Genomic DNA, 27,185 nt, shown 5'->3' with positions numbered 1-27,185 from the left:
AGCTGATGGACGTGTACGGGTATGGAGACAACCTCATGAATCCATGGACCCTACATGTCAACAGGGGACTGTTCAAGCTGGTGGAGGCTCTGTGATGGTATGGGGCGTGTGCAGTTGGCGTGATATGGGACCCCTGATACGTCTAGATACGACTCTGACAGGTACGTAAGCATCCTGTCTGATCACCTGCACCCATTCATGTCCATTGTGCATTCCGACGGACTTGGACAATTTCAGCAGGACAATGCGACACCCCACACGTCCAGAATTGCTACAAAGTGGCTCCAGGAACACACTTCTGACTTTAGACACTTCCGCTGGCCACCTAAATCCCCAGACATGAACATTATTGAAAATATCTGGGATGCCTTGCAGCGTACTGTTCAGAAGAGATCTCCACCCCCCTCTTACTCCTACGGATTTATGGACAGCCCTGCAGGATTCATGGCGTCAATTACCTCCAGCACTACTTCAGACATTAGTTGAGTCCATGCCACGTCGTGTTGCGGCACTTCTGCGTGCTCGCGGGGGCCGTACACGATATTAGGCAGGTGAACCAGTTTTTTTGGCTCTTCAGTGTATATACTGCTTTCCTGAATTTCTGTCCCCCATTGCTGTCACGAATTTCTCCTCCTCTTGAGCTTTTCTCAATCACCTTCCCCATTGCTATATTCTGAATTACCTCTACCTCCGCTCTATCCTTGTTCTGAATCCTTTAGTTGCTTTTACTTCTGTCCATGTATGTGGGGTGAGCCCTTTCTCTCATTCTTTCTCATTCACCCTTTATAAACTGTACATTGTAACTATACCTATTGTATAAAAAAGAAAGAATTTCAACATCGCCATGGCTAACTAATTAGTATCGAAACAATCCACACGACATGCAAGAGATCGAGATCAGAAACGAAACCTCATGAAATTGATCCCTAATATGTGTATTTTCTATGAGTGTTTTATCTGCTATCTAAGGCCAGACACGATTATAATAAAGATTTTGGAGCACCTTTTCTTTTGTATTCCGTTCATTATGCTCTTTGCGCTGATGTAGCATATATTGCGTGCAACACCAAACGGGGGGTCTGTGAAGCACTTTCCGTGTACGAAAGAAATGGTGCCTTTCATAACGAGACGTGCCTTATCATGTTCGAACAACCTTGTGAACTAACTCTTTTCTTTTTCGCGAGAGTAAGTTTTTCTCATTGACTCAGCGATTTGATCAGCATCGATCGAACCTTTTTCTCTACACGTGTGTGTGTGTGTATGTAAGTATTTGAAATTATGAATCTTGAAGCCGAGAAAAGAAGAAACGCATCTTAACCCAACATTAAATGTCTTGGAAACGTTATTTATGATGGTTTTAAAGCTCGGATCAGATCGGACTTTAAACTCACTCTGTCTCTCTCTCTCTCTCAATAATTTATTGGTTTGCTCATTCACTAACACTAATTACTCCGTCATTCACTCACTAACTACTATATCATTTGCTTACCCATTCACTCGGTCACTCCTCGCTCACCGACTCGTGTCGAACTGTTGTCGATGAATTGTTGTGTGGACGGTGAATTTTCCTAGCGGTGAATTGTTGTCAGTGAATTTTCCGGCTGTGTATTTTCCTCAAACATTTTTCTCTACACGTGTGTGTAAGTCTTTGAAACGAATCTTAAAGCCGAGGAAAAAGAAACGCATCTTAATCCAACATTAAATGTCTTCTAAACGTTATTTATGGTGTTTAAATCCCGAATAAGATCGTCGACGATTAGAGACGGCTTTTTCGGGCGTGTATATGTTCTCTGGTTTACGGAAAATTCGTTAGAAGACATAGTTAATGGACATAGAATAACGTTTAGAAGACATTTAATTTTGGGTTAAGATGCTTTTTTTCTCGGGTTTAAGATTCGTTTCAAAGACTTACGCACACGTGTAGGGAAAAAGGTTTACAGAAAATATACATATAGTTAGCGAGCGAGCCGCTGTGGTGGTAGAGCGGTCATAGTGACGGACTCGCATCGCGGGGTACCGGGTTCGAACCCTACCGTCGCCACAGTGGTTGGTGGCCGACTGAAATTGGTTTTCTGCGGTTCCCAACTTCGAGGTGAGAATGCGAGCCGATCTCCCCTTTAGATAGAGCAGTACTTGGGGTCCCAGTAGTGCTTCATACCCCGTTCGTAGGTCTTCGCCGTCTGCTAGCGAGTAATGCTTTAAGCCATTTAACGTTTGTGCGGATTTATTATAGTTATGTTACTCCCCCTTCCATGGGAGTTAGCACCCATTGCGGGCTTCTCAACACAGTTCGGACGTCCCACACATCATTCACGAGAGAAGTGTAATCTGTATAGTGGCTCGCGCTGCCGTTGGCTTAGTGTGTGTGTGTATCAGTAATTGACAAAATTAAAGAGGGGGGGGGGCTCTTCTAAGGGCCGTTTATTTACAGTATGTTACATATCTTAAAATTCTAAATTCAAATGAAATTTTATCTACAATATTTACAATAGGTTATGTACCACCACCAGTTTGTTTATTTACATTAGGTGGGGGCGTTACTCGCCACTTGGGTTTGTCGTGTATGATAACTGTTTTCTTTTGCCCCCTAGCGGGAGGATCTCCCCTTTAAAAAGTCTCGCCACAAAGAGCAACAGACCTACAAATATAATTCAATCATTACACTTCACTCACTTCATTTCTGAAGTATAGATGGCAGCAGGGCCGTAACTAGAGGGGAGGGGGGAGGTAACTTCCCCGAGCGGCAAAATTTAAGGGATGGCAGTTTTAGGTGGGAACAAAGACCATCATTACAAAATTATCGAATATTAAAGCTGTGGGGCAACAAAATAATGTTTGCTCCGGGCGACAAAAATCCTAGGTACGGCAGCACTGGAAAATCAGACACAGCACTAGATATACACTCGGAGACTGTTAGGTATGCACACTTATACTTACTCCCTTCACAACTCACTAGGTAGTAAATTGCCCATAGATGGCGATAGACTTGAGTTGTGCTCAGTTTGAAAGAAAAAAAGTAGTGAGCGAGTGACCTATAGGGAGTAAATGAGCAACCTAGAGATCAAATATGCAACTGGCCTACTGAGAGAGTGATCGAATGAGATATTGAGTGATTGACCTGGTGAGTATATGTGAGTGATATAATGCGTGACGTAGTGAGTGAGTGACAGATTGAGCGACCCAGCGAATGGCCAATAGAATGAACTACCTAGTGATCGACTGAGTGACCTGATGAGTTAGTGAGCGAGATAGCTCTTGTGATAGGCCAGTTTCACTCATTCATTCACTCCCTCGTTCACTTGCCTATGAACATGATATTTCTTGATTAATATATTTGAAGTGGGATTTTTAGAATGTTCGTCTTCAACACTAGAAAGACGAAGGACGGGGGTCTGTGTGACCCCAGTGCCGTCTTAACGCATGGGCCCACCCTGGCACGGCCCACTCTCCCCCATTATTTTTCTTTCACACTTTATCTAATGTTTAGGGGCCGTTCAAATATTACGTGAACAAATTATTAGCCGTTTTTGACCCCCTCCCCTGTTGTCAGCAAAAGTCTGGCCCTCCTCCCCACCTTGTCAGCAAAATTTCGTCAGCTCTGTCCCCCTACCTTCTAACGCATATTGGTGGGATCAGAGGCGTACGCGGGGGGCCTCCCCCTAGATTAAAATTTCGTAAGAAAATACCTTTATATGGTATTATAATCAATTTCAATGCTATTTGAAGGCTAAGAAATCATTGCAACCCACCTTCTAAGGGGCCGTTCAAGTATTACGTAAGCAAATTTTTAGCCCTTTTTGGCCCCCCCCCGGTCAGAAAAATTTCGTCATCGGCTCTGCCCCTCTGAATCCTAACTCATAGTTTCATAAAGGGTGGTTGATGACGTAAGCATTATCCAAACCCACCCCCTCCCCCCTTGTCATCAAAAGTAAACAAATCGGAACCCCCCCCCCCATCGATGATGACGTAATACTTGGACGGCCCCTAAGCCATGTGTGGTAAACCCTTGGCCCGCGAACCAAATGTGGCCCTGGGGGTTATTATATGGCCTATACCCCTCAAGCATAATTTTGTAAAAATGAACTAAGCGGCACATTTACAGATAGATTAAGACACGCGTGGCACAATTCAAGACCATTTAAGCAGCCCGTGGCACATTCACAGATCAACTCTAGTAGGCCCGTGGCACATTCACAGATCACCTAAGTGACAGTTCAAGAACACTTAAGCGGTCCGTGGCACATTTAGACATCCGATGAGTGACATGTGGCGCAGTTTTAGAGCACTTGAGTGCGGTTCTACATCGCTCAAGTTACCCTAGGCACATTCCTAGATTACTTAAGTGATCCGCGGCATAATTACGGATCACTTCAGTGATGAGTGGCACAGTTCCAGAGCAGTTAAGCGATGAGTGGCACAGTTCCAGAGCAGTTAAGCGATGAGTGGCACAGTTCCAGAGCAGTTAAGCGATGAGTGGCACAGCTACAGAGCACTTAAGCGGCATGGACACATTTCCAGACCACTTGGATCTGCGAAACATTTAGAGATCACTGAAGTGGCTCTGTAGGGGAGTTATCAACAGGAAGAATATTAGTTGAGGTGCCCATAAACACGTGAAAGGTTTCACTCGTTTTTGGCGCATCGAGTAAGATGTCATTAAGAATATTTCATATTTTCAAAAAGGGGTAGTTGATGACGTAATCCATCATCCAACCCCCCCCCCCGTCATCAAAAGTCAGCAAATCGGCAACCCCCCTTAGGCGCATTGCATTGGAAATGTGGAAAAGAGAAAAAGGTTAAGAACCGCCAGTCGAAACTGTAGAAATGGACTGTAAACATCTACGCGCGCCACCGAACACCATCTATTTTTTTCCGGTTTGTTAGGTCTGCCCCACCCCCAATAGGATTCTGTAAATGTATTCCTCCAGATGGCGCTGTTAATTCCCATTTTCATATTTAGTTTATTTTTTACCCCGTATGACAAAACTCAATTTAGGTTTCACGGATTTATTACGCAAATTAGCATGTAAATATTTGTACGAGACTTCCCCAACGAGGTTTGAGCTGTATCCATTTCTGCAAAATGTCCGCCCGATGTTTAGATTAGATGTCGTCATTTTAAAACAGGGGGGGAAAGAGTATGAAGTGTCCATTTTTGAAGAGAGGGAGGGGTCCTCGCATATATGCTTTCACTAAATCTAGTGGTACTAATAGCGGCACCGAATTAAAGATAATTCTGGATATTTCCCACACCCGCCATAGCGATAATCCCTTGTATGGAGCGGATACAAGGGGACGTTGTTTAAACTTCCAGAGGAGTAGGAGTAAAATGGTAATCCCCGTGAATTGCGATAGAGAGTTTCCATAACCTGATATTCCGCCGGCATGCAAATGACTCAAATTGAACGTATAAGCGATCCACTCCCTTGTACAAATACTCTCGAGTATAGACCCTTCGAGAGTCTTTATGTAGATCAAGACCCGTTCCAGTTACGGCTTTCGTGGGTGGATAGAGGGGATGGAAAAAGGGGAGTATGGTATTCAATAGTATATATCCCATCAGCCGGTTCGGTTCTCATTCTTAAAAGGGGGGTGGAGAGTAAGAATCTGTGGAAACTCTCGTAAGAGAGAGTTTTGTAACTTTTCCTCTAAAGTTTTCCGGAGAGTAGGATTAGATACTGTGTTATACTTTGGCGGGAAGTTTTCTGTTATTTCGGATAAATTATCGAGTCATTTTGCATCTTGTCACGAATGCTGAGAAGATTTAGGTTCTGCATCGAGAGAATTTCTGTTCCGAAATCTGCGTGAATTTTCTAAATGATCCGAATTTTGCGGAGGGACATACGCAGAGGGTGGATATTTTCCAGGGCTATATAGTAAAGGCAGTATGCGCTTGCCGCCTTGGTTCATCGGGTGTGGGTGCCGTGTGAAGTCACGACCCAGCTACTTTTTATTTTATAAAATACGACATCAGCATACGATTGGGAGAGATTTTATTAACTTATGCCATATTCTTGGTCCTTAGGCCTACACAAGAGAATGCGGTTGATTGAGACATATAAGATATTGTTTGATATTGTACAAAAAACAAGCGATAGAGGGAGAGTCGACAATAGAGCTGGGGCTTTGTTCCGGTGATGTCCCGTTTCGTCCTTTCCCGATTTATCCTTAGGTCAAAATAGTCCCGTTTCATCCGATCTCTTCTATCCCCTCCCACTTCCCTGGATTACTGTCAATCAAGATAACTCACCCCTTGTTTTCACATTGAGAAGAAAGGCGAGTGATTGACGTACCAGCAAAAGTCTGAAATAATTCATATGTGACCATATCACGAGGAATATCCCGCATTTTTAATGATATTCTCGTGTTTTCGGTCGTTCTCACTTTTTTATACACTTTTCCAGTTTTTTTCTTTAACGAAACATATTTAAATTGGCAATCTCTACTGAAATTATGAATGAAGATAATTTCCATCACTTGTAAATTATATTATGATAATTGCGTGTAAATATAAATGTTCATCGAAACATATTTGTTGTGTTCTAATTTTTTTTCCCCGTGAGCACACTCTTCATTACCCTATAATTAATAATTTATGAACTGGTAATTTCGCTATCTTTCGACCAAGTTTTTGGTGAATATTACCGATATCCCGTATTCTACTATATTTAAGCTTCAAATTTCCTGAATGAAACATGTTGGGTGTATAATAAAATGTACACCCAAGTCATGTTGAAATATATTATATTAAAATATATCTATTAAAAAATTATTATTCTTTTTCAATTGCTATTTGTAGCAGCTCTTTACTTCTCTGTCCTTCGGGAATTTCATCAATAATTAGGAAATTCGTCGAAAATTGCAGTTTTGTTATTACAATTATGTCTCGTATTACGGATCGCAATTTTTTTCCCGCATTTTTCTCGTCGAGATATGTTTATCCTTGGAACGAAAATGTCTAATTTCCTATTTTAAAACATAAGGGGGCATTAGTGTACTTATATCAATTACAACAATTTTAGTTTTTCGGTCCGTTTGAGTTAAATTACCATATCTGTCTGTGGACCACCTGTGCCATAGGTTTGAAATAAAGGCAAACTGTATAATTTTGCCTTAATTACCCCTGTGTGGAGACGAATTTATCTGTTGCCTAAACTTTATTTTTCGATTTGTAATGCCCTGATGGTGATGCATTATTTCAATGAAAATTATGCTAATAGCACCATTTCATTTCCGTTTTTGTAAAAAAAAAAAAGTTTTTCATTACGTTTGCAATTTACGACAAATTTCTTAATTATTGATGAAATTCCCGAAGGACAGAGAAGTAAAGAGCTGCTACAAATAGCAATTGAAAAATAATAATAATTTTTTAATAGATATATTTCAATATAATATATTTCAACATGACTTGGGTGTACATTTTATTATACACCCAACATGTTTCATTCAGGAAATTTGAAGCTTAAATATAGTAGAATACGGGATATCGGTAATATTCACCAAAAACTTGGTCGAAAGATAGCGAAATTACCAGTTCATAAATTATTAATTATAGGGTAATGAAGAGTGTGTTCACGGGGAAAAAAAATTAGAACACAACAAATATGTTTCGATGAACATTTATATTTATACGCAATTATCATAATATAATTTACAAGTGATGGAAATTATCTTCATTCATAATTTCAGTAGAGATTGCCAATTTAAATATGCTTCGTTGAAGGAAAAAAACTGGAAAAGTGTATAAAAAAAGTGAGAACGACCGAAAACACGGGAATATCATTAAAAATGCGGGATATTCCTCGTAATATGGTCAAATATGAATTGTTTCAGACTTTTGCTGGTACGTCAATCACTCGCCTTCCTTCTCAGTGTGAAAACAAGGGGTGTGTTATCTTGATTGACAGTAATCCAGGGAAGTGGGAGGGGATAGAAGAGATCGGATGAAACGGGACTATTTTGACCTAAGGATGAATCGGGAAAGGACGAAACGGTACCTAGCCCTTTGTTCCATTCACCAATGGTATCAAGGGTGGATCTAGAGCTCGCTGTTGGGAGGGGTGATTCCCCCCTTTTCTCCATTGTTGTAATATGGTGACCATTCCCCCCTTTTTTCCATTGTTGTAATATAGTGACCATTCCCCCTTTTCTCCATTGTTGTAATATGGTGACCATTCCCCCCTTTTTTCCATTGTTGTAATATAGTGACCATTCCCCCTTTTCTCCATTGTTGTAATATGGTGACCATTCCCCCCTTTTCTCCATTGTTGTAATATAGTGGTGATAATTTACTATCTCCGGTGGGTAAGCTATTCCATTTATTAGGGGTCATTCAAGTATTACGTCAGCATCGGGGGGGGGGGGAGAGGGGTTTCGGATTTTGATGACAAGGGGGGGGGGTCGTTTGAAAGTTGCTTACGTCATCAACCACCCCTTTTTGAAGATATGAAATATTCTAAGCTGCTGACGAAATTTTGCTGACGAGGGGGAGGGGTCAAAAATGGCTGAAAATCTGCTTACGGAATACTCGAATGGCCCCTTAACAATCCTATTAGAGAAATGTTCCTTGCGACCATAACTTCGCATTGTCCCTTAACACTCGATACTGGTGTCCCCTTGTAAAAGCTGTTGATTGACGGCGTATTAATAATTCATGGTCCATCCTATTTCCATCCCGTTAATCTTATCAATTCCGTAATCCTAATCCTATCCGTCCCATCCATCCTAGTAAGTTGCTCATGGCGATAGACCTGAGTTGGGACTGGTTTGAAAGAAAAGAAAAGAAAGTTGTATTGAGAGAGATCCGAAAAAAATATTCTTAATGGAAGTTACCTCACACTAGCACATGCAAAATTTCTTATTTAAGTTTTAGGCACCCAGTTTAGGGACCGATGCAGGGCACCGGTGTGTAGGCGCCTATCTGTAGGACCGGTTGTTGAGCTCCATTATTAAATATAATAACAATCAGAAGGTTTTATATAATACATGTTTAATTTGGTACGGACACATAAAAATGAAAGACATCACATGACAATGGTTGCTTGCCGACTGCGAAGAAAAACATTCGATTTTTTATCGCAACTTGCGTTGCTAGGTAACAAAATATTCGCATCAGAAAATTGCGAAGTGCGACGTCATAATTTTTCCGCAGTCGGTGAAAGTTCAAGTAGAGGTCGCTACACACTCCCCCCCTAGTGTCAACGAAATGTCGTGGTCGAGTATCTGTCGGGGAAGTGGACATGACGACCGGAACGAGTCACAGTTGCTGGTACTGTACTTGGATGAACGGGTGACGTCGAAGGCACTTGGGTATGCTGGTCGCTTAAGAAAGCTGGGATCAACCGATCGATGGAGATTCTCCTGGATGTCCCGTTGAAGTCGATGTCGAAGAATTTATCTCGTCGATCTTTGACCAGAAATGGGCCTTGATACGTTGGTTGCAAGGCAGAGTGTGGTGCATCGTTACGCAGGAAGACATGAGATGCGGATTGTAGACATGTAGGAACATATGTTGGCGTACATCCGTGAGTTGTTGTAGGTATGGGTTTCATTGAACGCATTAGTTTTTGAAGTTGATGGACGAAATCGGACTGTTTGATGTCTGGTATTGCGGAGAAGTACTCGCCAGGCAGTTGCAATGGTGATCCGTAGAGGATTTCGGCGGAGGAGCATCCTAAATCTTCTTTCACTGCGGATCTCAGGCCTAGTAGTGCTAATGGAAGAGCGTCAACCCAAGCTGCATGGGATTGGATTCGGCATCTTAGGGCAGCTTTCAGAGATCGGTGTTGTCTCTCGATGAGTCCATTCGCCTGAGGATGATATGCGTTCGTCTTGTGATGTTGGAATCCGAGGTATCTGCTTAAGGTTTGGAAAAGATGACTCTCAAACTGTCTTCCTTGGTCTGTGGTAATCTTCTGTGGTATGCCAAATCTGGCAAACCAGGTCGCAATTAGGGCTTTGGCGACTGTTTCGGCAGTTTGGTCTGGCATAGGTGTGGCTTCGATCCATCTGGAATATCTGTCTATTATCGTTAGGAGGTACCGTGAGCCTTGGCATAATGGCAATGGGCCAACTATGTCGAGATTGATGTGTTGAAATCTATTGTTTGGTACTTTAAATTCGGCCAGAGCGGAACGAGTGTGTCGGTGAACTTTAGAACGTTGGCATGCAATGCATGCTCTAGTCCACGTCTGACAATCTTTTTTGATGTTGCGCCAGATGAAGCGTTGAGAAACCAACTTGGTAGTAGCTTTGATACCTGAATGAGCAAGCGTATGGAGTGATTCAAAAGCTTGTCTTCTGTGTGATTCTGGAATATAAGGACGGATGTGCCCCGTAGAAATGTCACAAAACAAGTGCTTCGTTATATTACTGTCCGGCAAACGCAGTTTGACGATTTTCAATGATGAGCTTTGTTGGAGTTCACGTAATTCATCGTCACATTGAGAGTCGGCAATCGCATCGTAGTCGATTGGTGATGGAGAAGCAATAGTTGCGATGCGTGACAAAGTGTCAGCAACTACATTGTTTGGTCCGGGAATATACCTGATATCAGTAGTAAATTCTGCGATATAATTTAATTGCCGTAGTTGTCGAGGTGAAGCTTTGTTCGGGTCTTGTTTGAAGGCATACATCAATGGACGATGGTCACTATAAATGGTAAAATGACGTCCTTCTAGCTGGCATTTGAAATGTTTAACTGCGCTATAAATAGCTAGAAGTTCTCTGTCATACGCATTGTATTTTACTTGAGACTGGGAGAGTGTGCGAGAGAAAAAACTGAGGGGTTGGATCACACCGTCATGCTCTTGCTGTAACACTGCACCGATGGCATTGTCCGATGCATCTGCTACGAGAGAAATGTGCGTGTTTGGTTTTGGATGAACGAGCAAAGTGGCGTTGCATAGTGCTTCCTTGACATCGGCGAAGGCTTTTGAAGCTTGTTGAGTCCAATTGAGTGGTTTCCGGCTATTTTTCGCATGCCCTGCCAACATAGCGCTATGTTGGCAGGTCTGCACACTGAGGTATGAACCGGTGGTAAAAATTCAACATGCCCAGAAATCGGCGCAAGGAAGTGGGTTGCATAAAGTTCTTGATGACATCTACTTTGGCGGATAACGGTTTGAGTCCATTCTTGCTAATTTCATATCCCAAGAATTTGATGGTCGGGACGCCAAATATGCATTTTGGCACATTTATGCACAGTCCGTATTCGTCAAGTCGACTGAATACTTCACGTAAGTGTTGGAGATGAGTTTGCTCGTCTGGAGAAGCTACCAGGATATCGTCTAAATAACAGAATACGAATTCCAATCCTTGTAGGATCGTATTCATGAATCTCTGGAAGGTCTGCGCTGCATTGCGTAATCCAAAGGTCATATACGGAAATTCGAAGAGTCCAAACGATGTAGTAATTGCTGTTTTTGGAATATCCGGCTCGTGCACTGGAATTTGTTGATACGCTCTAATCAGGTCGATTGAGGAATATATTGTCGTTCCGTGGAGAATGTGCGAGCAATCTGTGAGGAAAGGAATCGGGTAACGATCAGGAACTGTGATTTTGTTTAGTGCTCTATAGTCTCCACACGGTCTCCAGTCGCCAGATTTCTTTGGCACTAGATGGAGTGGACTAGACCAACTGCTCTTCGAAGGCTGACAAAGTCCTTGTTGCATCATGAACTCGAACTCTTTTCGCGCAACTTTCAACTTTTCCGTGGAAAGCCGTCGAGGTCGGGAAAAAACTGGTGGACCTGTAGTCTCAATGAAGTGCTTGATATTGTGCTCTTTAATTTTATTATTTTGGATGTGTGGACGGAGTATATAAGGAAACTCTTTGACTACATCCCGATATGACGATGATAATAGGTCGATACTGTTCAAGAGAAAAGATGGAGGTATATTTCTCGCAATGGAACAAGTAGCGGATAGCAGGGTTGTTCCATCGATGAGGCGATGATGTTTGCTATCGACTAACAGGTTGAAATGCGATAGAAAATCTGCACCAATAATTGGTCGGGTTACGTCGGCTATAATGAATGGCCAAGCAAATGTCCTTCGCAGGTTCAAATACAGTGTTAGAAGTTTGGTACCGTAAGTTGAGATAGGAGAACCATTGGCGGCTGTAAGAGTCAACTTCTCGGGTTTCTTGTGGGTATTGACGACAGTTCGCGGGACGACTGACACATCAGCGCCCGTGTCGATCAAAAAAGTCCAGTTGGTAGAAGGATCGGCCAGTATGACTCTGTCGACGAATTGGCAGCCGTGAATTTGGCCGGTGGACGACTGCCTTCTTAGTTTCCCGGTGAGGTTTTGAAGGAGCAGGGCTGTTGACATTTCTTAGCCTGAGCTCCGAAACTGGTGTGATAGAAGCAGAAGCCATTTTTAGCTTGTTTGTATTGGGCTCGGCTGTGGGATCGCGAGCGAGAATACCGTTGATGACGGAATCGAGGTCTAGGCTGTCGCTGTGAAGTGTGAATAGCGGCCTTCAGCTCACTCAACTCTTTGGTCAGAGCTGCGACTTGTTGCTCCAGTGATTGGCTGATTCTCAGGTCGACCGGATGATAAGCAGATATTTGGAATGGCCAACTCGGCGATTTTATCTGCCATCGAAGCGAGTTGTTGAAGTCCTTTGCTTGAAGCAGCTAGTACAGCTTGGACGTTAGCGGGGAGTCGCGCTAACCACAACGATTTCAGCAAGTCATCACTAAAGTTACGTCCGGCAAGCTCACGCATTCGGGCAAGCAGATGCGAAGGTTTTTGATCTCCTAGTTCTAAACCTTGCAGTAGCGTACGAATTTTCGATGATTCGCTCTCCGCGTAAACCTGAACCAAACGTGTCTTCAGCGCGTCGTATTTATTCTGCTGGGGAGGTTCTAGAACTAAATCTTGGACTGTCGATAAAATATCGGCATCGATACCAGCGATAGTATGGTTGAACTTCGTAGCATCGGCAGTTATCGCTGCGATCGAGAATTGTGCTTCTAGTTGGATAAACCACAAGTTTGGATTGTTTCTCCAAAATGGAGGCGGCTTTATAGCGACGCGATCGACATTCGGCGGATTGTCCATTTGGAACGGAGGAAACGATTACTCGCTTACCTTGAGAAGCTTGCTGTTCGAAATCATGGCGCTGTTCGAAATCACGTCCGGCGTCGCTAGTTTAGGCACCCAGTTTAGGGACCGATGCAGGGCACCGGTGTGTAGGCGCCTATCTGTAGGACCGGTTGTTGAGCTCCATTATCAAATATAATAACAATCAGAAGGTTTTATATAATACATGTTTAATTTGGTACGGACACATAAAAATGAAAGACATCACATGACAATGGTTGCTTGCCGACTGCGAAGAAAAACATTCGATTTTTTATCGCAACTTGCGTTGCTAGGTAACAAAATATTCGCATCAGAAAATTGCGAAGTGCGACGTCGTTATTTTTCCGCAATCGGTAAAAGTTCAAGTAGAGGTCGCTACAAAGTGTTTAAATGGTTGAACCAGTGCCGTCTTAACGCATGGGCCCTCCAGGGCATGGCTCGGGGGTCTGAGGAGAAGAGGGGCCTCACAAACATTGGAATTAGTTGAAATTTTGGAGACTTTGCCTGCTAAGGCCTCAGAAAAATCACTTGGCCCGGGAGCCCACGATGCTCTTAAGACGGCCCTAGGTTGAACGAAGCGAGTCAAAAATAAATGAACAGATACTAATGAAAATAATGGAAAAGATAATTTTAGAAAGAATTCAGTAAATTGGGCAGTATAACCATTATGCAAACTACCGTAATAAACAAGGTGGCAAAGCTGGGGAGCAACTCGGTTCTACAGGAGGAATGACATCACGTGTGACGTCAGCTGGTACCGATTATAGCGCCTCATGAGACAGCCTTGTTATACAATCGCTGTGGTGGTCCAGTGGTCATAGTGACGGACTCGCACCGCGAGGATCCGGGTTCAAATCCCACCGTCGCCGCAGTGGTGGTCTGCTGAGAATGGTTTTCTGCGATTCGAGGCGCGAATGCGAGCCGATTTCCCCATTAAAAAAGTCTCGCCGCAGAAAGCAGCAGTCCTACACAACGGTATAATTATTCATTCATTACACTTCACTCTTTGTTTAAAGAAATTGATTGCAAATGACAGCGCTACACATAATAAGCATTACACAGAAACAAGATTCACGTTAGGTTCACAACGCGGACACGCACATTCCAACATGTACCAATTCGTTAGAAGTTCCACAGAGGAATATAGACGGAGTGCATGTGTGTGTAGTTTAATAGCCCTGGAATATTATCCGCAAAGAGCAGACAGACCTTGAACACAGTTCTTACAAGGCATCAAAATTCAAGCATTTACCATCTTCAGTTCAAAACGTGGGAGACAGATGGCAGCACCGGCAATAACATGAAACAGTCACAACTCTGAAAACATAAATATGTTTTAGGGCCGTACGTACACTCAGAACGATTGGTGATTATATATAAAACTAATTTATTGCCTTTATTTTCAATACAATAAAAGAGTTTTCAAATTTTCGAATCGGGATCAGTCTCATTATTGTACAATTTTTAGAAATCTTAATCTACTTGCTCTACGCCATAATGCTCTTTTTCGTATTATTATTCTGTTCTTAAACCGTAATAAAGGCTTATGCAGTTTAAAAGATAATGTTTCCGAGCGTAGACCTCATATGATTTACCGTATTCCTACTTTTAGGAAAGAAATTTTTCGTAAACATTTTTATTATTTAGCTCCGAAATTATATAATTCACTACCACTAGAAATACAAATTATACCCAGACACGCGGCATTTAAAAAATCATTATTCAAATTATTAATTTCAATAGACGCTGTAGACTCTTATTTTGACCTTTAGGAGGAGCAATAAAATTTATTCAATTTAGCTTTGCCACTTTAATTATGTGTATTTTTTTCAATTAAAAAATTTGTTTGGGGGCCGTTCAAGTATTACGTCATCGTCGATGGGGAAGACGTGGGGGGGGGGGGTTGGATAATGCTTACGTCATCAACCACCTTTTATGAGAATGAGAGTTAGGATTCAGAGGGGCAGAGCTGATGACGAAATTTTGCTGACAAGGGGGTAGGGAGGGGGTTCAAAAATGGCTAAAAATTTGCTTACGTAATACTTGAACGGCCCCTTATCCATGTATGTGCGAGTTTCTTTTTTTTTTTTTTTTCATATATTCTTTATCTAATGTTTTGTTGTATTTTACATTTCTCGCCATGCATTAAGATCCTTGTTTTTTTTTTATTTTGTGTATGTTTTTTCGTTCTTGATTTTTTATCTTTACGTATTTTTTTTATTTGACAGTGATAATTTTGTAGCCGCTGTGGTGGTCGAGTGGTCATAATGACGGACTCGCATCGCGGGGACCCGGGTTCGAGCCCCACCGTCACCACAGCGGTGGTCGGCTGAAGTTGGTTTTCTGTGGTTCCCAACTTCAAGGCGCAAATGTGACCGGTCTCCCTGTTAAAAAGTCTCGCCACAGAGAGCAACAGTCCTACAAACAGTACAAATATTCAGTCACTACACATCACTCACTTCACTTCTGAGATATAGATGGCAGCACTGAAAAATCATACACAACACTAGATACGCACTCAGACTGTTAGGTACACGCACTTACACTTCCGGCACAACTCTCTAGGTAGTAAATTGCTTATGGAAATAGACCTGAGTTGTGCTCGGTTTGAAAACAAAAAAAGTGATAATTTTGTCTCTTCTGTGTTGTATATGTGTCTTTTTTTTTAAATGTTTCTGTTCATGTCGTATGCTTTATATGTTTTATTCATTAATTATCATGTAAATTTTCAATCATCTATACAGGCATCGCAGCCTCTGGATGATCGACCGGCGTCACAGTGGTGGTCGGCTGAAGTTGGTTTTCTATGGCTCCCAACTTCAAGGCGAGAATGCGAGCCGATCTCCCCATTAAAAAGTCTTGCCACAGAGAGCAACAGGCTTACAACGTTACAAATATCCAATCATTACACTTCACTCACAATTTGAAGCATAGATGGCAGCACTGAAACATCAAACACAATACTAGCTACACACTCAGACTGTTAGGTGCACTCACTTTGTTCCAGACTCTGCCATGAAGCTGGGCTAGAAGAGATCTCGGCAACGAGATAAGTCCGGTGGCAGAGATCCTGGCGTTCATTCATTCAGCCTCTGGATGATAAATATATTTTTTTTAAAAACTAATCTAAATCTCTGTATGTTGTAAATGAATAAATTTGATTTGATTTGAAAATAAGTTTGAGGATAGGCAAAGATACATAAATACCAGATAGAATATGCGCGGACAAGCAAAAAATATATAAATATCAAAAATAACCTGCGAACGGTCAAAAAATGCATGAATAGGAGAAATAATTTGTGGACCGGCGAAAAATGGATGTAGATAGAGTATATAAGAAATAATTTGAAGACAAGCAAAAAATACTTGGACAGGAGACAATCTGCTACTACTAAACCATACATGCACCTCACCCATATTCCTCCGTGGAACCTCTAACGAATTGGTACATGCGGGAACGTGCGTGTACGTGTAATGAAACCTGACGTGAAGTTTGTTTCTGTGTAATGCTCGTTATGTGTAGTGGTGCCATCTGCCACCAGTTTTTCTAACTATGAGTGAAGTGTTATGATTGAATGATTTATCGTTGTAGGACCGTTGCTCTCTGTGGCGAGACTTTTTAACGGGGAGATCGGCTCGCATTTGCGCCTTGAAGTTGGGAACCACAGAAAACCAACTTCAGCCGACCACCACTGTGGGGTTCGAACCCGGATCCTCGCATCGCGAGGCCGTCACTATAACTACTCGACCACCACAACTACGATAAAAAGCGCCACTTTTTCCACCTAGTGACCTAGTGATAAAAAATTGAATTTTTTTATTGAATCTTTCTTTCCCCCCCCCCATGGTCCATATATCCTATATATCAACAGAATGGGCGCTACATACGTCTGAGTGGGTGTCAGTTTATATATGACCACCCTGTATAGTTCCCCCAAAACTTGCAATGTTGAAAAGAAACACGACAAAACAAGTACACAATTTTGTTACTAAACCGGCCCACGTGTAAGATCTCACTCAAGGTCACACATATCAAATAACTTTCAGTTGCGAGATCATGTGTATTTCCGATCTCTTACAATCCAAAAACACCAGCTAGAATGCAATACTATTACAAAAACTATTCCAAGTGTTTCAAGGTTTGCCAAGCTCAAGGTACAACAGTTTCCCCCGTATCCAATTATGCATTTTCCTTGAAATTTTCTTCCCTTATCAGCAACTTTTCTTTGGGTGCGTAGAGACATTTTCTTGGAAAATGTATGTGAAAACGATACTTATGAACACAAAGGAAAATCTCCTGCGATCGCTGGAATCCAAAGAAAAAACGTCACACTCACTTTAAGAACGCTTAAGAAGTTGAAATCTATGAAGAATTCTTAGAATATCGCTCTTCGCCCAGCACCAGATACACACCAGAACAGAAAAAGTTGATGGAAAATCCTAGATAGCGAGCGCCGAATCTTTATGAGCACGGGTAAATTGAAACTAAAACAGCAGTCACCATGAGTACAGGGGGAAGTGGGAAACATACATAATTCTGCTAGGAGTATAATATGTACATAATACAAACGCAGATGCAAATGCCACAACACGAAAATGCTCATACGTTTTTACAAATGCGTTTGTAATATATATTTACGGTATATATTTACAAATTATTATTACGCTTTATATTTACAAATTATTATCACGTTTTATATATACAAATACGTTTATATACACGTGAAAGTGGTGTGCGGAGTATGGAAAGGGAACTTGCAAAGCTCATGTGGCTGAAAAACAGATGCCCATAAAAAATATGGATGTCAATTATATCTAATTACAGGAACCCAAAATAATAACAATTACCATGAATCATTTGATCATTTTTGTCGCATCACGGTCATTTTCTGCACACGAGGGCTAATTCGACCGGAACCTACAGTTTATTACTGATTCCTAACGGCAGGCTTGTTTTTTTTATACTCATCGAGAGGTTGGTGCGCCAACCCCTCGATGGGGGGACTCCCTGCGGTAGCAATTTTTTCTTCGGTCATGTCGCCGTTTTTTGTTGTACCCCAGTGTCAGGAAAGTTTTCTGACAAAGACGAACCGGTTATCGAACTCGCGACACCTCTAAACATCCTTTAGTACTTTAGGCGAGTATCTTATCGACCTGAGCTACCGCGCCCACAATTATCACAAAAAACTAATAATTATGATAAAACATAATACACTGCCCCACAAAACTGGTTGACAATCACCGTTATTAGCTTCTCGATTCATCCCATCGTACTTTTTTTTAAAGTGTCAATTGTGGTAGAGTTCACGACAACCGGTGGTAAGTTATTCCATTTATTCACAACCTTTTAAGGCACTTATACACTATCGCGCCGATCTTGTAACGCACGACCCCTGAAGCGGTTTTAATCCGTTCGTGGGTACACAAACTTCCTTTGTGTTACCGATTCCAGGTGAGCCCAGAGAAAAATGCTCAAGAATCTTTTCTTTCTTTTAAACCGAGTACAGCTTAGGTCTATCACCATCTATGGGCAATTTACTACCTAGTGAGTTGTGCCAGAAGTGTAACCGTGTGTGTACCTAATAGCCTGAGTGCGTATGTAGTAGTGTGTTCGCTTTTTCAGTGCTGCCATCTATATTTTAGTAATGAAATGAGTGATGTGTTATGATTGAATTACATTAATACTGATTCTACGTCTGTTGCTCTCTGTGGTGAGACTTTTTAAAGGGGAGATCGGCTCGCATTTGCGCCTTCAATTTGGTAGCCACAGAAAACCAACGTCAGCCGACCACCACTGTGGCAACGGTGGGGTTCGAACCTGGGACCTCGCGACGCGAGTCCGTCGCTATGAGCACTCGACCACCACAGCGGCTCAAGAATCGTTCACAACACTATACAAATTACTGAACAACCAATTGCGAATACTTTCATTGCATGATATGCGGCCTAAGAAATACACGCCTTTAGAGGGAAAACTCTTTGCAATACCACCACCTAGAATTGCTCCTTACCAATCGATACTGGTGCAGGCGCGGATCTAGGTGGTGGGGGGGGGGGGGGGAGTTCGGGGTATCCCCCACGAGAAATGCGAATATAATGATATTACATTCAATAAATCTGTTGAAAATTATTGGTATCAATGTTTTTGATCAAATAACAAATTCAAGAAAATTTTGACCAAAAAAATAGAAAAACTGGGATTTTTTTTTCAAAAAAAGTCGGAACAAAGAAAAGAACGTATGGTCACCCTAAGACGCCCTGTATTAAGGGGAAGGGGTTCTAGGCATCACCACCTAGAGATAGAAGGCCTCTGCAGTGTTTGCAATAAACGCCATTCAGACTACCTAGCAAGTTTGCAACATTTTGAAACACAGCATCCTATTTAGTTTCTTCTTATTTATACGTAGAATCTTCCTGATTGGCTCACAAACACCCCATAGTGATTGGATGTGGGGCATAAAAATAGCTAATTCTGAGCCCGATCATTTCTTTTCCTCACAACGATGATACTAGCACGAGCAGGGAATTTGTTTTCCTTGAATATTTCTGAGGGAAAATGGACTACTTTCTGACGTCACGAGCAGACTGCGGAGGCCTTCTATCTCTAGGAGGTGCTGTCTGGAACCGCGCCTGTAGAGCCGTTTGTGTAATTTTTGGCACCTTAGGTTAACCATATTTCCTAGAGAATAACATGTGTAATTGTGATCCCAAATAGGGGAAAATACGGAAGATCTCCAGATATCGTCAAAAAATGATGTCAAAAGTATATCAAAAGTATAGTCATATGCCAAAAACATCCGAAATCATGTAGCTGATAAAGTTTTCATGCCCATTGTCATATTATTTTTGGTCGAGTGTCCATAGTGACGGATTCGCATCACGAGAACCCGTGTTCGAACCCCATCACAGTGGTGGTTGACTGAAGTTGGTTTTCTGTGGTTCCCAATCACGAGGCGCGAGTGCATGCCGATCTCCCAGTAAAAAAGTCTCGCCACAGAGAGCAACAGACCTGCAACGATGCAATTATCACACTTCACACAGGAAGCACTTAAAAAATCCGGCACGACACTAGATGCGCACTCAGACTGTTAGGTATCCACACTTCCAGCACAGGTAGTAAATCGATTGCTCATGGTGAGATAGACCAGATTTTGAAAGAAAGACCGATTGATGAAAGAAATACAGAATAGAAATCGCCAACTCTGAGCCTGATCATTTCTTTTCCTCGCAACGATGATACTGGAACGAGCAGGGAATTTTTTTTCCCTGAATATTCTGAGGGAAAATGGACTACTTACTTGACGTCACAAGCAGAGTGCGAAGGCCTTCTATCTCTAGGTGGTGATGTTCTAGGTCACCCTATTCACAATGTAAAAAAAAAAAAATCGCCCCTCCTTAGCGCAGCGAGCTCTAGATCCGCCCCTGTACTGGTGTCCCCTTATTGAAGCAGTTGATTGTCGGTGTATTAATGTGGAAGTTTTAGTTCCAAATCCCTTTTCTAATCGGTAGATGGCCTGCGGAAAGCAGGAAAATAAATAGGGTTATGGAGATGAATAAGAGATTCGTTTTTTGGCAACAGCGAGTTGTGCGAGAAGTTGGCGGGAAAGGCCACGTCTTTCTTATGTCTATGGTCATCTAGTAATTTTTTGTACGCGTAATAAATGTTTAGAAAATGGATGCTGTGTGTTTTGTCTCTGTGAAGAGCCCAAATTAATAACTCATGGTCGTTCCTATCCATCTCATTAAAGATTTTAAACACTTCGATCATTCCCCCGTCACATATTCGTTCTTCCAATGTGACATTGGCATCCTATTTCGTTTCTTCTTACTTTGGCGAAGAATCTTCCTGATTGGCTCACAAATACCGCATAGTGATTGGATGTGGGGCATAGAAATCGCCAATTCCAGCCCTATCATTTCTTTTCCCCACGACGATGATACTGGAACGAATTTTTTCCCCGAATATTCTAAAGGAAAATGGACTACTTACTGATGTCACAAGCAGACTGCAGAGGCCTTCTATCTCTAGGAGGTGCTGGCATATTCCAGGCCAGGACGAACTAAGCCCCAAAAAATGGAAGGATCACTTTAGGAAAACGCGAAGAGACTTTTTTTGAAGAATGAAATCGAACATTCTCTTTTTTCACCACCTTTGAACAATTTTCAGAAAACGATAACCTGATCAGGTTTATCGATAAAAAGTTAATAAGTTTGGGACCAAGGACACTTCCTTGAGGAACTCCCCTTCTCACATCTATAGAATCAGAAAACAAATTCGATACCCATACCAAGGAAATAATTATTTTCCTTAATTTAAGAACGTTAATTGTAGATCTTGAGTAGTTTTATTTTCCTCATAACTATCATCTATAACTTTCTTTGAAAAATGACACGCTATTGACTCAATGATTTGCGTTTTTTCGTGTGGTTTTTTTACGTCTCAGATCAGGAGACGTACAAACTTTTCAATCCGCGGATCTGATGCATGATATACAATCGAATCCCGTTTTAACGAACACTTTTCTAATCCCCCCCCCCCCAGATAAGTTTACATAGTAATAATGCAAAAACCTAGAATTCTTTATAACGAAATTCCGTTATAACGAAGTGATTTCTCCGGTATTTTGGAGTTCGCTATAAGGATTCGACTGCAGACACCGTTTGCGAGCCAGATGCATTCTTGGATATAGAGTGGGGGGTGATGGGGGGGAGCAAGAAAAGCGATGTAAAATAATTGTTGTACTCCGTAAAATACGGGTCGTATATTCTCCGTACGCCCTTTGCTCCTAATTCGTCCTCCTCGGTATATTGCCCTGGATCCTATCCTGGCCAGAAAATGATGTATCTGTCGTGTTTTGTGTATTAATATCATTCTTCTAAGAACACCTTTCGCGGCACCTCGCTACACGCTACACATTCCTCTGCGGAATTTCTAACGAATCGGTACACGCCACCGGAATGTGTCTTTTGAGTGTATGTGTGGCCCTAAAACGTTTTTATGTTGTCAGAGTTGTGCTTGTTCCGTATTATTCCTGGTGCTGCCATCTGTCTTCCACATATTGAACTGAAATGAATAAATGCTTGAAAATTTTCACGTTATGTAAGTATCGTGTCGAAGCCTGCTCGCTGTGGAGAGACTTTTTCAAATGGAAGACCCACTCGATCATATACTACTACTACTAAACCGTACGGATTGCAGAAGCGTCGCAGGCAGGGGCCGCAGAAGGGCCCGTGCCTCCCCACAAGACAATTAAAAATGAAAATTATTTTTAAATATTTTTGCAAAATGATTAAAACATCGCCAAAAAAATTCATTTACATGCTACCTTCATCAATTGTTGTTAATTCAGAATGCTTTTGGAAAAAAGGTAGGTAACCGAGCAATCTCTGGAGGAAATTCATTAGGCACCTCCAAAAAACCGGTGTCCCCCCCCCTAAAAGTCAGTCCTGCGTATGCCCCTGCAGGATTGTATAACTAAATTCATTATAGAAGAAATTAATTGGTGATATTGTTCCGGATAATTTCTCACAAGTCCTTGAAATAAGCAGGGGATGAAACAATCTTCAGGGCGTCACAAATTTATTTACAGAACATCTATTTTTAGATGTATTTGCATGCACAGATGCACGCTAACCAGATCATAGTTTCTCTTATTGAGCAGCTCCTTCAACAACTCTCTCGCCGTTTTTACAGACACGACGAAAATTCTAGAATTCTTCTATAGTTCCGGTTTTGTGTCGCCATTGTCTGGAGACCTTCTAGATAGATCCAGAAGCTTCGAGCATATCTTGACATTTCCGGTTTGACAACAGGAGATTATTGTCTCGAGGGGTTCTTAAAAAATTACTCTACGATATTTTTCGTAACAATATTTAACTATTAATATTTAACTGCAGAGGTAACTATTAACCAGGGCGCGTTAGCCCAGGTCGATAAGATACTCTCCTAAAGCAGTGGTTCTCAACCTTTTCGAGATCGCGGCCCGATTTCATTGATTTCTGTGAGTCGAAGGCCCGGTCAAATACATGACCAACAGAAAATGAATAAGGGGAAATGAAATGCTAATCACTCGCGGCCCGGTATGAATGTGGTCAAGGCCCGGCGGTTGAGAAACACTGGCCTAAAGTACCAAAGGATGTTTAGAGGTGTCGCGAGTTCGATACCCGATTCCTCCTTATCAGAAAACTTTCCTGACCCTGGGGTACAACAAAAACGGCGATATGAACGCAGAAAAAAATTGCTACTGAGGGAGTCCCACATCGAAGGGGTTTAATGAACCAACCTCTCGATGAGTATAAAAAAAAACCTGCCGTTCGGAATTGGCAATAAATTGTAGGTCCCGGTCATGGCCCCCACAAGGGGTGGGCTGGCAAGGCTCTAGCCCTGGGGCCCGGGACGATTTTCTTTATTTTTTGTTTTTTCACGCTGTAAATACGTCATAAGAGGATCCGTGAAAGTCTGGTCCGGGGGCCCGCAAAAGATCCCAGCCTAGGGCCCTACTCCAGGATGTGGGGGCCATGGTCCCGGTCTAAAATTAGCCCTCGTGTGCAAAAAAATGACCGTGGTGCGACAAAAATGATCAAATGACCATTAACTGAGCAGCTTAAATAATAAAAATTTGTCGTTATATCCGAGGTAGTCGCGGTTTTCATTGTACTAAAAGCATAGTTCGTTAACAGTACACTCTGCGGGAATTAGAACTGCCAATTATTGACGTTATAACCGAGGTGCCGTTACAATCGAGTCCATACTGGAATAGGGAAAAGTTCGAACATTATTAGAAAAACGGAATGATTTTTCCAACGACGGGGAACGTGTCGCGGAAACAAGCTCATCAGAGCATCACAAAAAGTGATCGAAGGTGAAAAAAACCCACCATTTTTCTCTTTTGTTTCCCCCCCCCCTTCTTTTTTTTCTTTTCTTACCCAATAATAATTATTGTTAAACACCAGGAAAACGTAAAAGTGCTTAAGAGAATGGGAAAAGAAAAAATTGTTTTTTTTTAGATTGTTATATGAAACAACTTTATCAAGCTCTCTAATCGAGATAATGGTGGATTGTGTAATACCGGCTATTTTTACCTAGCCATACGTCAATGATGGGTGAGATGTGCGAGAAAATGGCCATGGCCATGATTACCATTTTTGCGTTGAATTGTGGTGAAATCATACTTTGTTTGAGGACAAATATGGCGGAAGCACTTTTTAGAGGTCCATAACCTCTCGTCACCACTTTCACTTTCGTTTCTTTTTCTTGGATAGTTTCTTTATTTACACGATGAAATGGAGGGTTTTTTTTTCGAAGTTGATATTTTTGTAGCTCTCTCGTAGGAAAAGGTGGTTGGGGTGTTGGGCTCCTACCCAAGGAAAGACCAGGCGCGGATCCAGGCAAAACCACCTATAAAACAAGGCCTCTGCACGAAGCTTGTGACGTCAACAAAGAAGGCCATTTCTCCTATTACCATTGGATATACTTTGACCTTTGAAAACCAAACACACCCCGCTTCCCATCTCATTAATATACCGAAGCGTTCCCGGAGGATGGGTGTGTCTGGAACCCCCCCCCCCGGCATTCACTACACAATCGCCCCTCTCGTTCGAAGAGACTGTATTCTCTTATATACAAATACAACGCCACAACAGACAAAATGCCCAACGAGGTGGCTGATAAAAAGATGCCCATAAAAATATGGATGTCATATATTTCAAAAATACAGCAACCCAATTAAAAATGCAATTAACACAAATTATAAACAATATATACACATGATAAATGGGCCAACTAGGGCCGGATTTGGGCAGGTGCGAAGAGGGTGGTCGCAGCAGACAGCTAAATTTTAGGGACCGCAAAACTGGACGAAAATACATTGATTGCATTTTGACTTTAACGTTCTTAACAAAGAAAATAACTTAAACTTTTGTCCAAGACATCGAACACCCACCCCAGCCCCTTCACAGACCCTCCCCTCCCACCCCAGCCAAGAGAAAGATGCAGGTTGACCTGGTGCCAGAGCATGGGTGTAGATACGGGGGGGGGGGGGGAGCAGTGCGCCCCAGCGTCAAAGCCGACTGATCTTAATGTATTTGCGTAAATATGAATTTACATCATCATCACGCCCCCCCCCCCTTCCCCAGCAATCATCGTGTCGTCCCCAGACTTTCAAGTCTATCTCCGCCTATGTGCCAGAGCCATTTTAAGAGCATCATAGGGAACCCCCGGGCAAAGTGATTTTTCCAAGACCTCTTCCCACTGGTTAGAAATGCCTTCTACCAATTTACATGCATACTCTTGAAAATTCTAACTAGATCTCAGTATCATGAGGCCACTTAAGTACTCGAGACCCCCGGGCATGGGTCTCACAAGGCCGTGGCTGACAGTGCTCCAGCCCGGGAAAATTCTCATTTTTTTGTTTTTTGTTTTTTCATGCTATAAATTCAATATAGAAAGGCCCGTGAAAAGTCTGGTCTGGAGCCCGCAGTGCCCAGTGGGCCCATGCCTAAAGACGGCACTGCTCACTTGACCTCGCTGACTTGCCGTGCAGTAACCGAACATGCTATCATAACAATACTACTCATGCTTTAGATATGGCACTGTCTGGTGTCCCGGGCTCTGGACCTAAGGAGGGTTCTAAATTCCATTTTTAAAATTGTTCAAAATTATATGAGGGAGGCATAATGCATGCTTGCCCAGCTAAAAGAATAAGCGTTGTGGCCCTGGGTAGGTAGTCGGTTCCCAGGCTTAGATAGCTCCCTCTTTCGTGACCTCCCCTTTAAGGTAACTGGGGGTCACACTTGAAATTTTTTCGCTGCGTGCCATTATCGTAGAAATCAATGTCGTCTTAATGTATGGGCCTAATGTACGGAGGCCTCAAGAGAACAGAAGCATCAAAAAAGTGAGAAGTAGTTGAATATTTCGAGAATTTGCCAGGTTGAATATGAATGGCCTCAGAAAAATCACTTGTCCCGGGGCCCATGATGCTCTTAAGATGGCCCTAGTCCAAATTTATATGGTCAAATGGGGTTTTTTTTCATCACTATGAAGTAGTACATTGATATTCATTCTCGGGTGCCAATGTAAGCCTGGCTTGCACCAAGGGTACTACTAAACCACATATGCACCTCATTCATATTCCTCTGCGGAACCTCTAACGAACTGGTGCATGCAGGAATGTGCTTGTACGTGTTATGAACCTGACATGAAGTTGGTTTCTTTGTAATATTTTTGTTGTGCATGGTGCCGCCATCTGCCATCAGCTTTTCTAACTATGAGGGAAGTGTAATGGTTGAATAACTGTATCATTGTAGGTCAGTTGCTCTCTGTGGGGAGACTTTTTAACGGGGAGATCGGCCGGCCCGCATTCGCGCCTTGAAGTTGAGAATCAAAGGAAACCAACTTCAGGCGACCACACACACCAGCGACACTGGTGGATTAAGAAACTCCATCAGTGTCCATCCCCCTCCCCTACATACTACTCCCCTACAACACTACATACGCACTCAGACTGTTAGGTACGCAACCACAGTTACTACACTTCCGGCACAACTCACCACGTAGTAAATCGCCCAGAGATGGTGATAGACGTGAGTTGTGCTCGGTTTGAAAGAAAAGTGACGTCACGAGCTTTGCACGCTCGATGCTTGATTCAATGAAGTCCGATTTCATGCTCGCGAACAATTGATCAACGTTAAAATTGAATACCTTATACCAGTGTTTCCCAAAGTGGGAAATATCACCCCTTGGTGGGCGATGGAATTGTCCAGGGGGGGGGGCGATAGAAACTACGGGTATAACATAGGATCTTATGGGCACGCTTGAGTTGGGAGGGAGCGATGAGAGAGAAAAATTTCTGAAGAAGGGGGCGATAGAACATAAAGTTTGGGAAACTATGCCTTATACGAATTGCATCCTTGTTTCATGCATTCGTATGTAAAACTTGCCTTAAGGGTGCTCTTCTTTTGATGATGGGTGCGGGGAGTGCTCACGACCAGAAAAGAGTTGAAGACTTCTGCTCTAAGCCATATATGCTAAATGGCCCGCGGGCAAAATGTATCCTGCCACCTCAAACCTAATTTTGTAAAAATGAACTAAGCGG

The 27,185-nt window shown here is 42.3% G+C and overlaps 1 protein-coding gene across 1 annotated transcript; it reads right to left on the bottom strand.

The window, feature by feature from the left end:
• Positions 1-12,489: 12,489 nt before the first annotated feature.
• On the bottom strand, positions 12,490-13,068 carry LOC149066194 (uncharacterized). The gene has a single exon (XM_089253087.1). The coding sequence runs from the start codon at positions 13,066-13,068 to the stop codon at positions 12,490-12,492; it is 579 nt and encodes a 192-aa protein (XP_089109213.1).
• Between the last annotated feature and the right edge of the window lie 14,117 nt (positions 13,069-27,185).

The sequence above is a fragment of the Pholcus phalangioides genome, unplaced genomic scaffold (genome assembly GCF_987345545.1).
Source record: "Pholcus phalangioides strain wild (caught in Gottingen) unplaced genomic scaffold, Ppha-v1.0 ptg000032l_1, whole genome shotgun sequence".
Classification (NCBI taxonomy): Eukaryota; Metazoa; Arthropoda; class Arachnida; order Araneae; family Pholcidae; genus Pholcus; species Pholcus phalangioides.
This window is presented reverse-complemented; position numbering and strand designations above follow the sequence as displayed.

What these genes read in the sequence shown, in the direction of transcription:
- LOC149066194 (XM_089253087.1), bottom strand. Translation starts at nt 13,068, where the DNA reads ATGGACAATCCGCCGAATGTCGATCGCGTCGCTATAAAGCCGCCTCCA.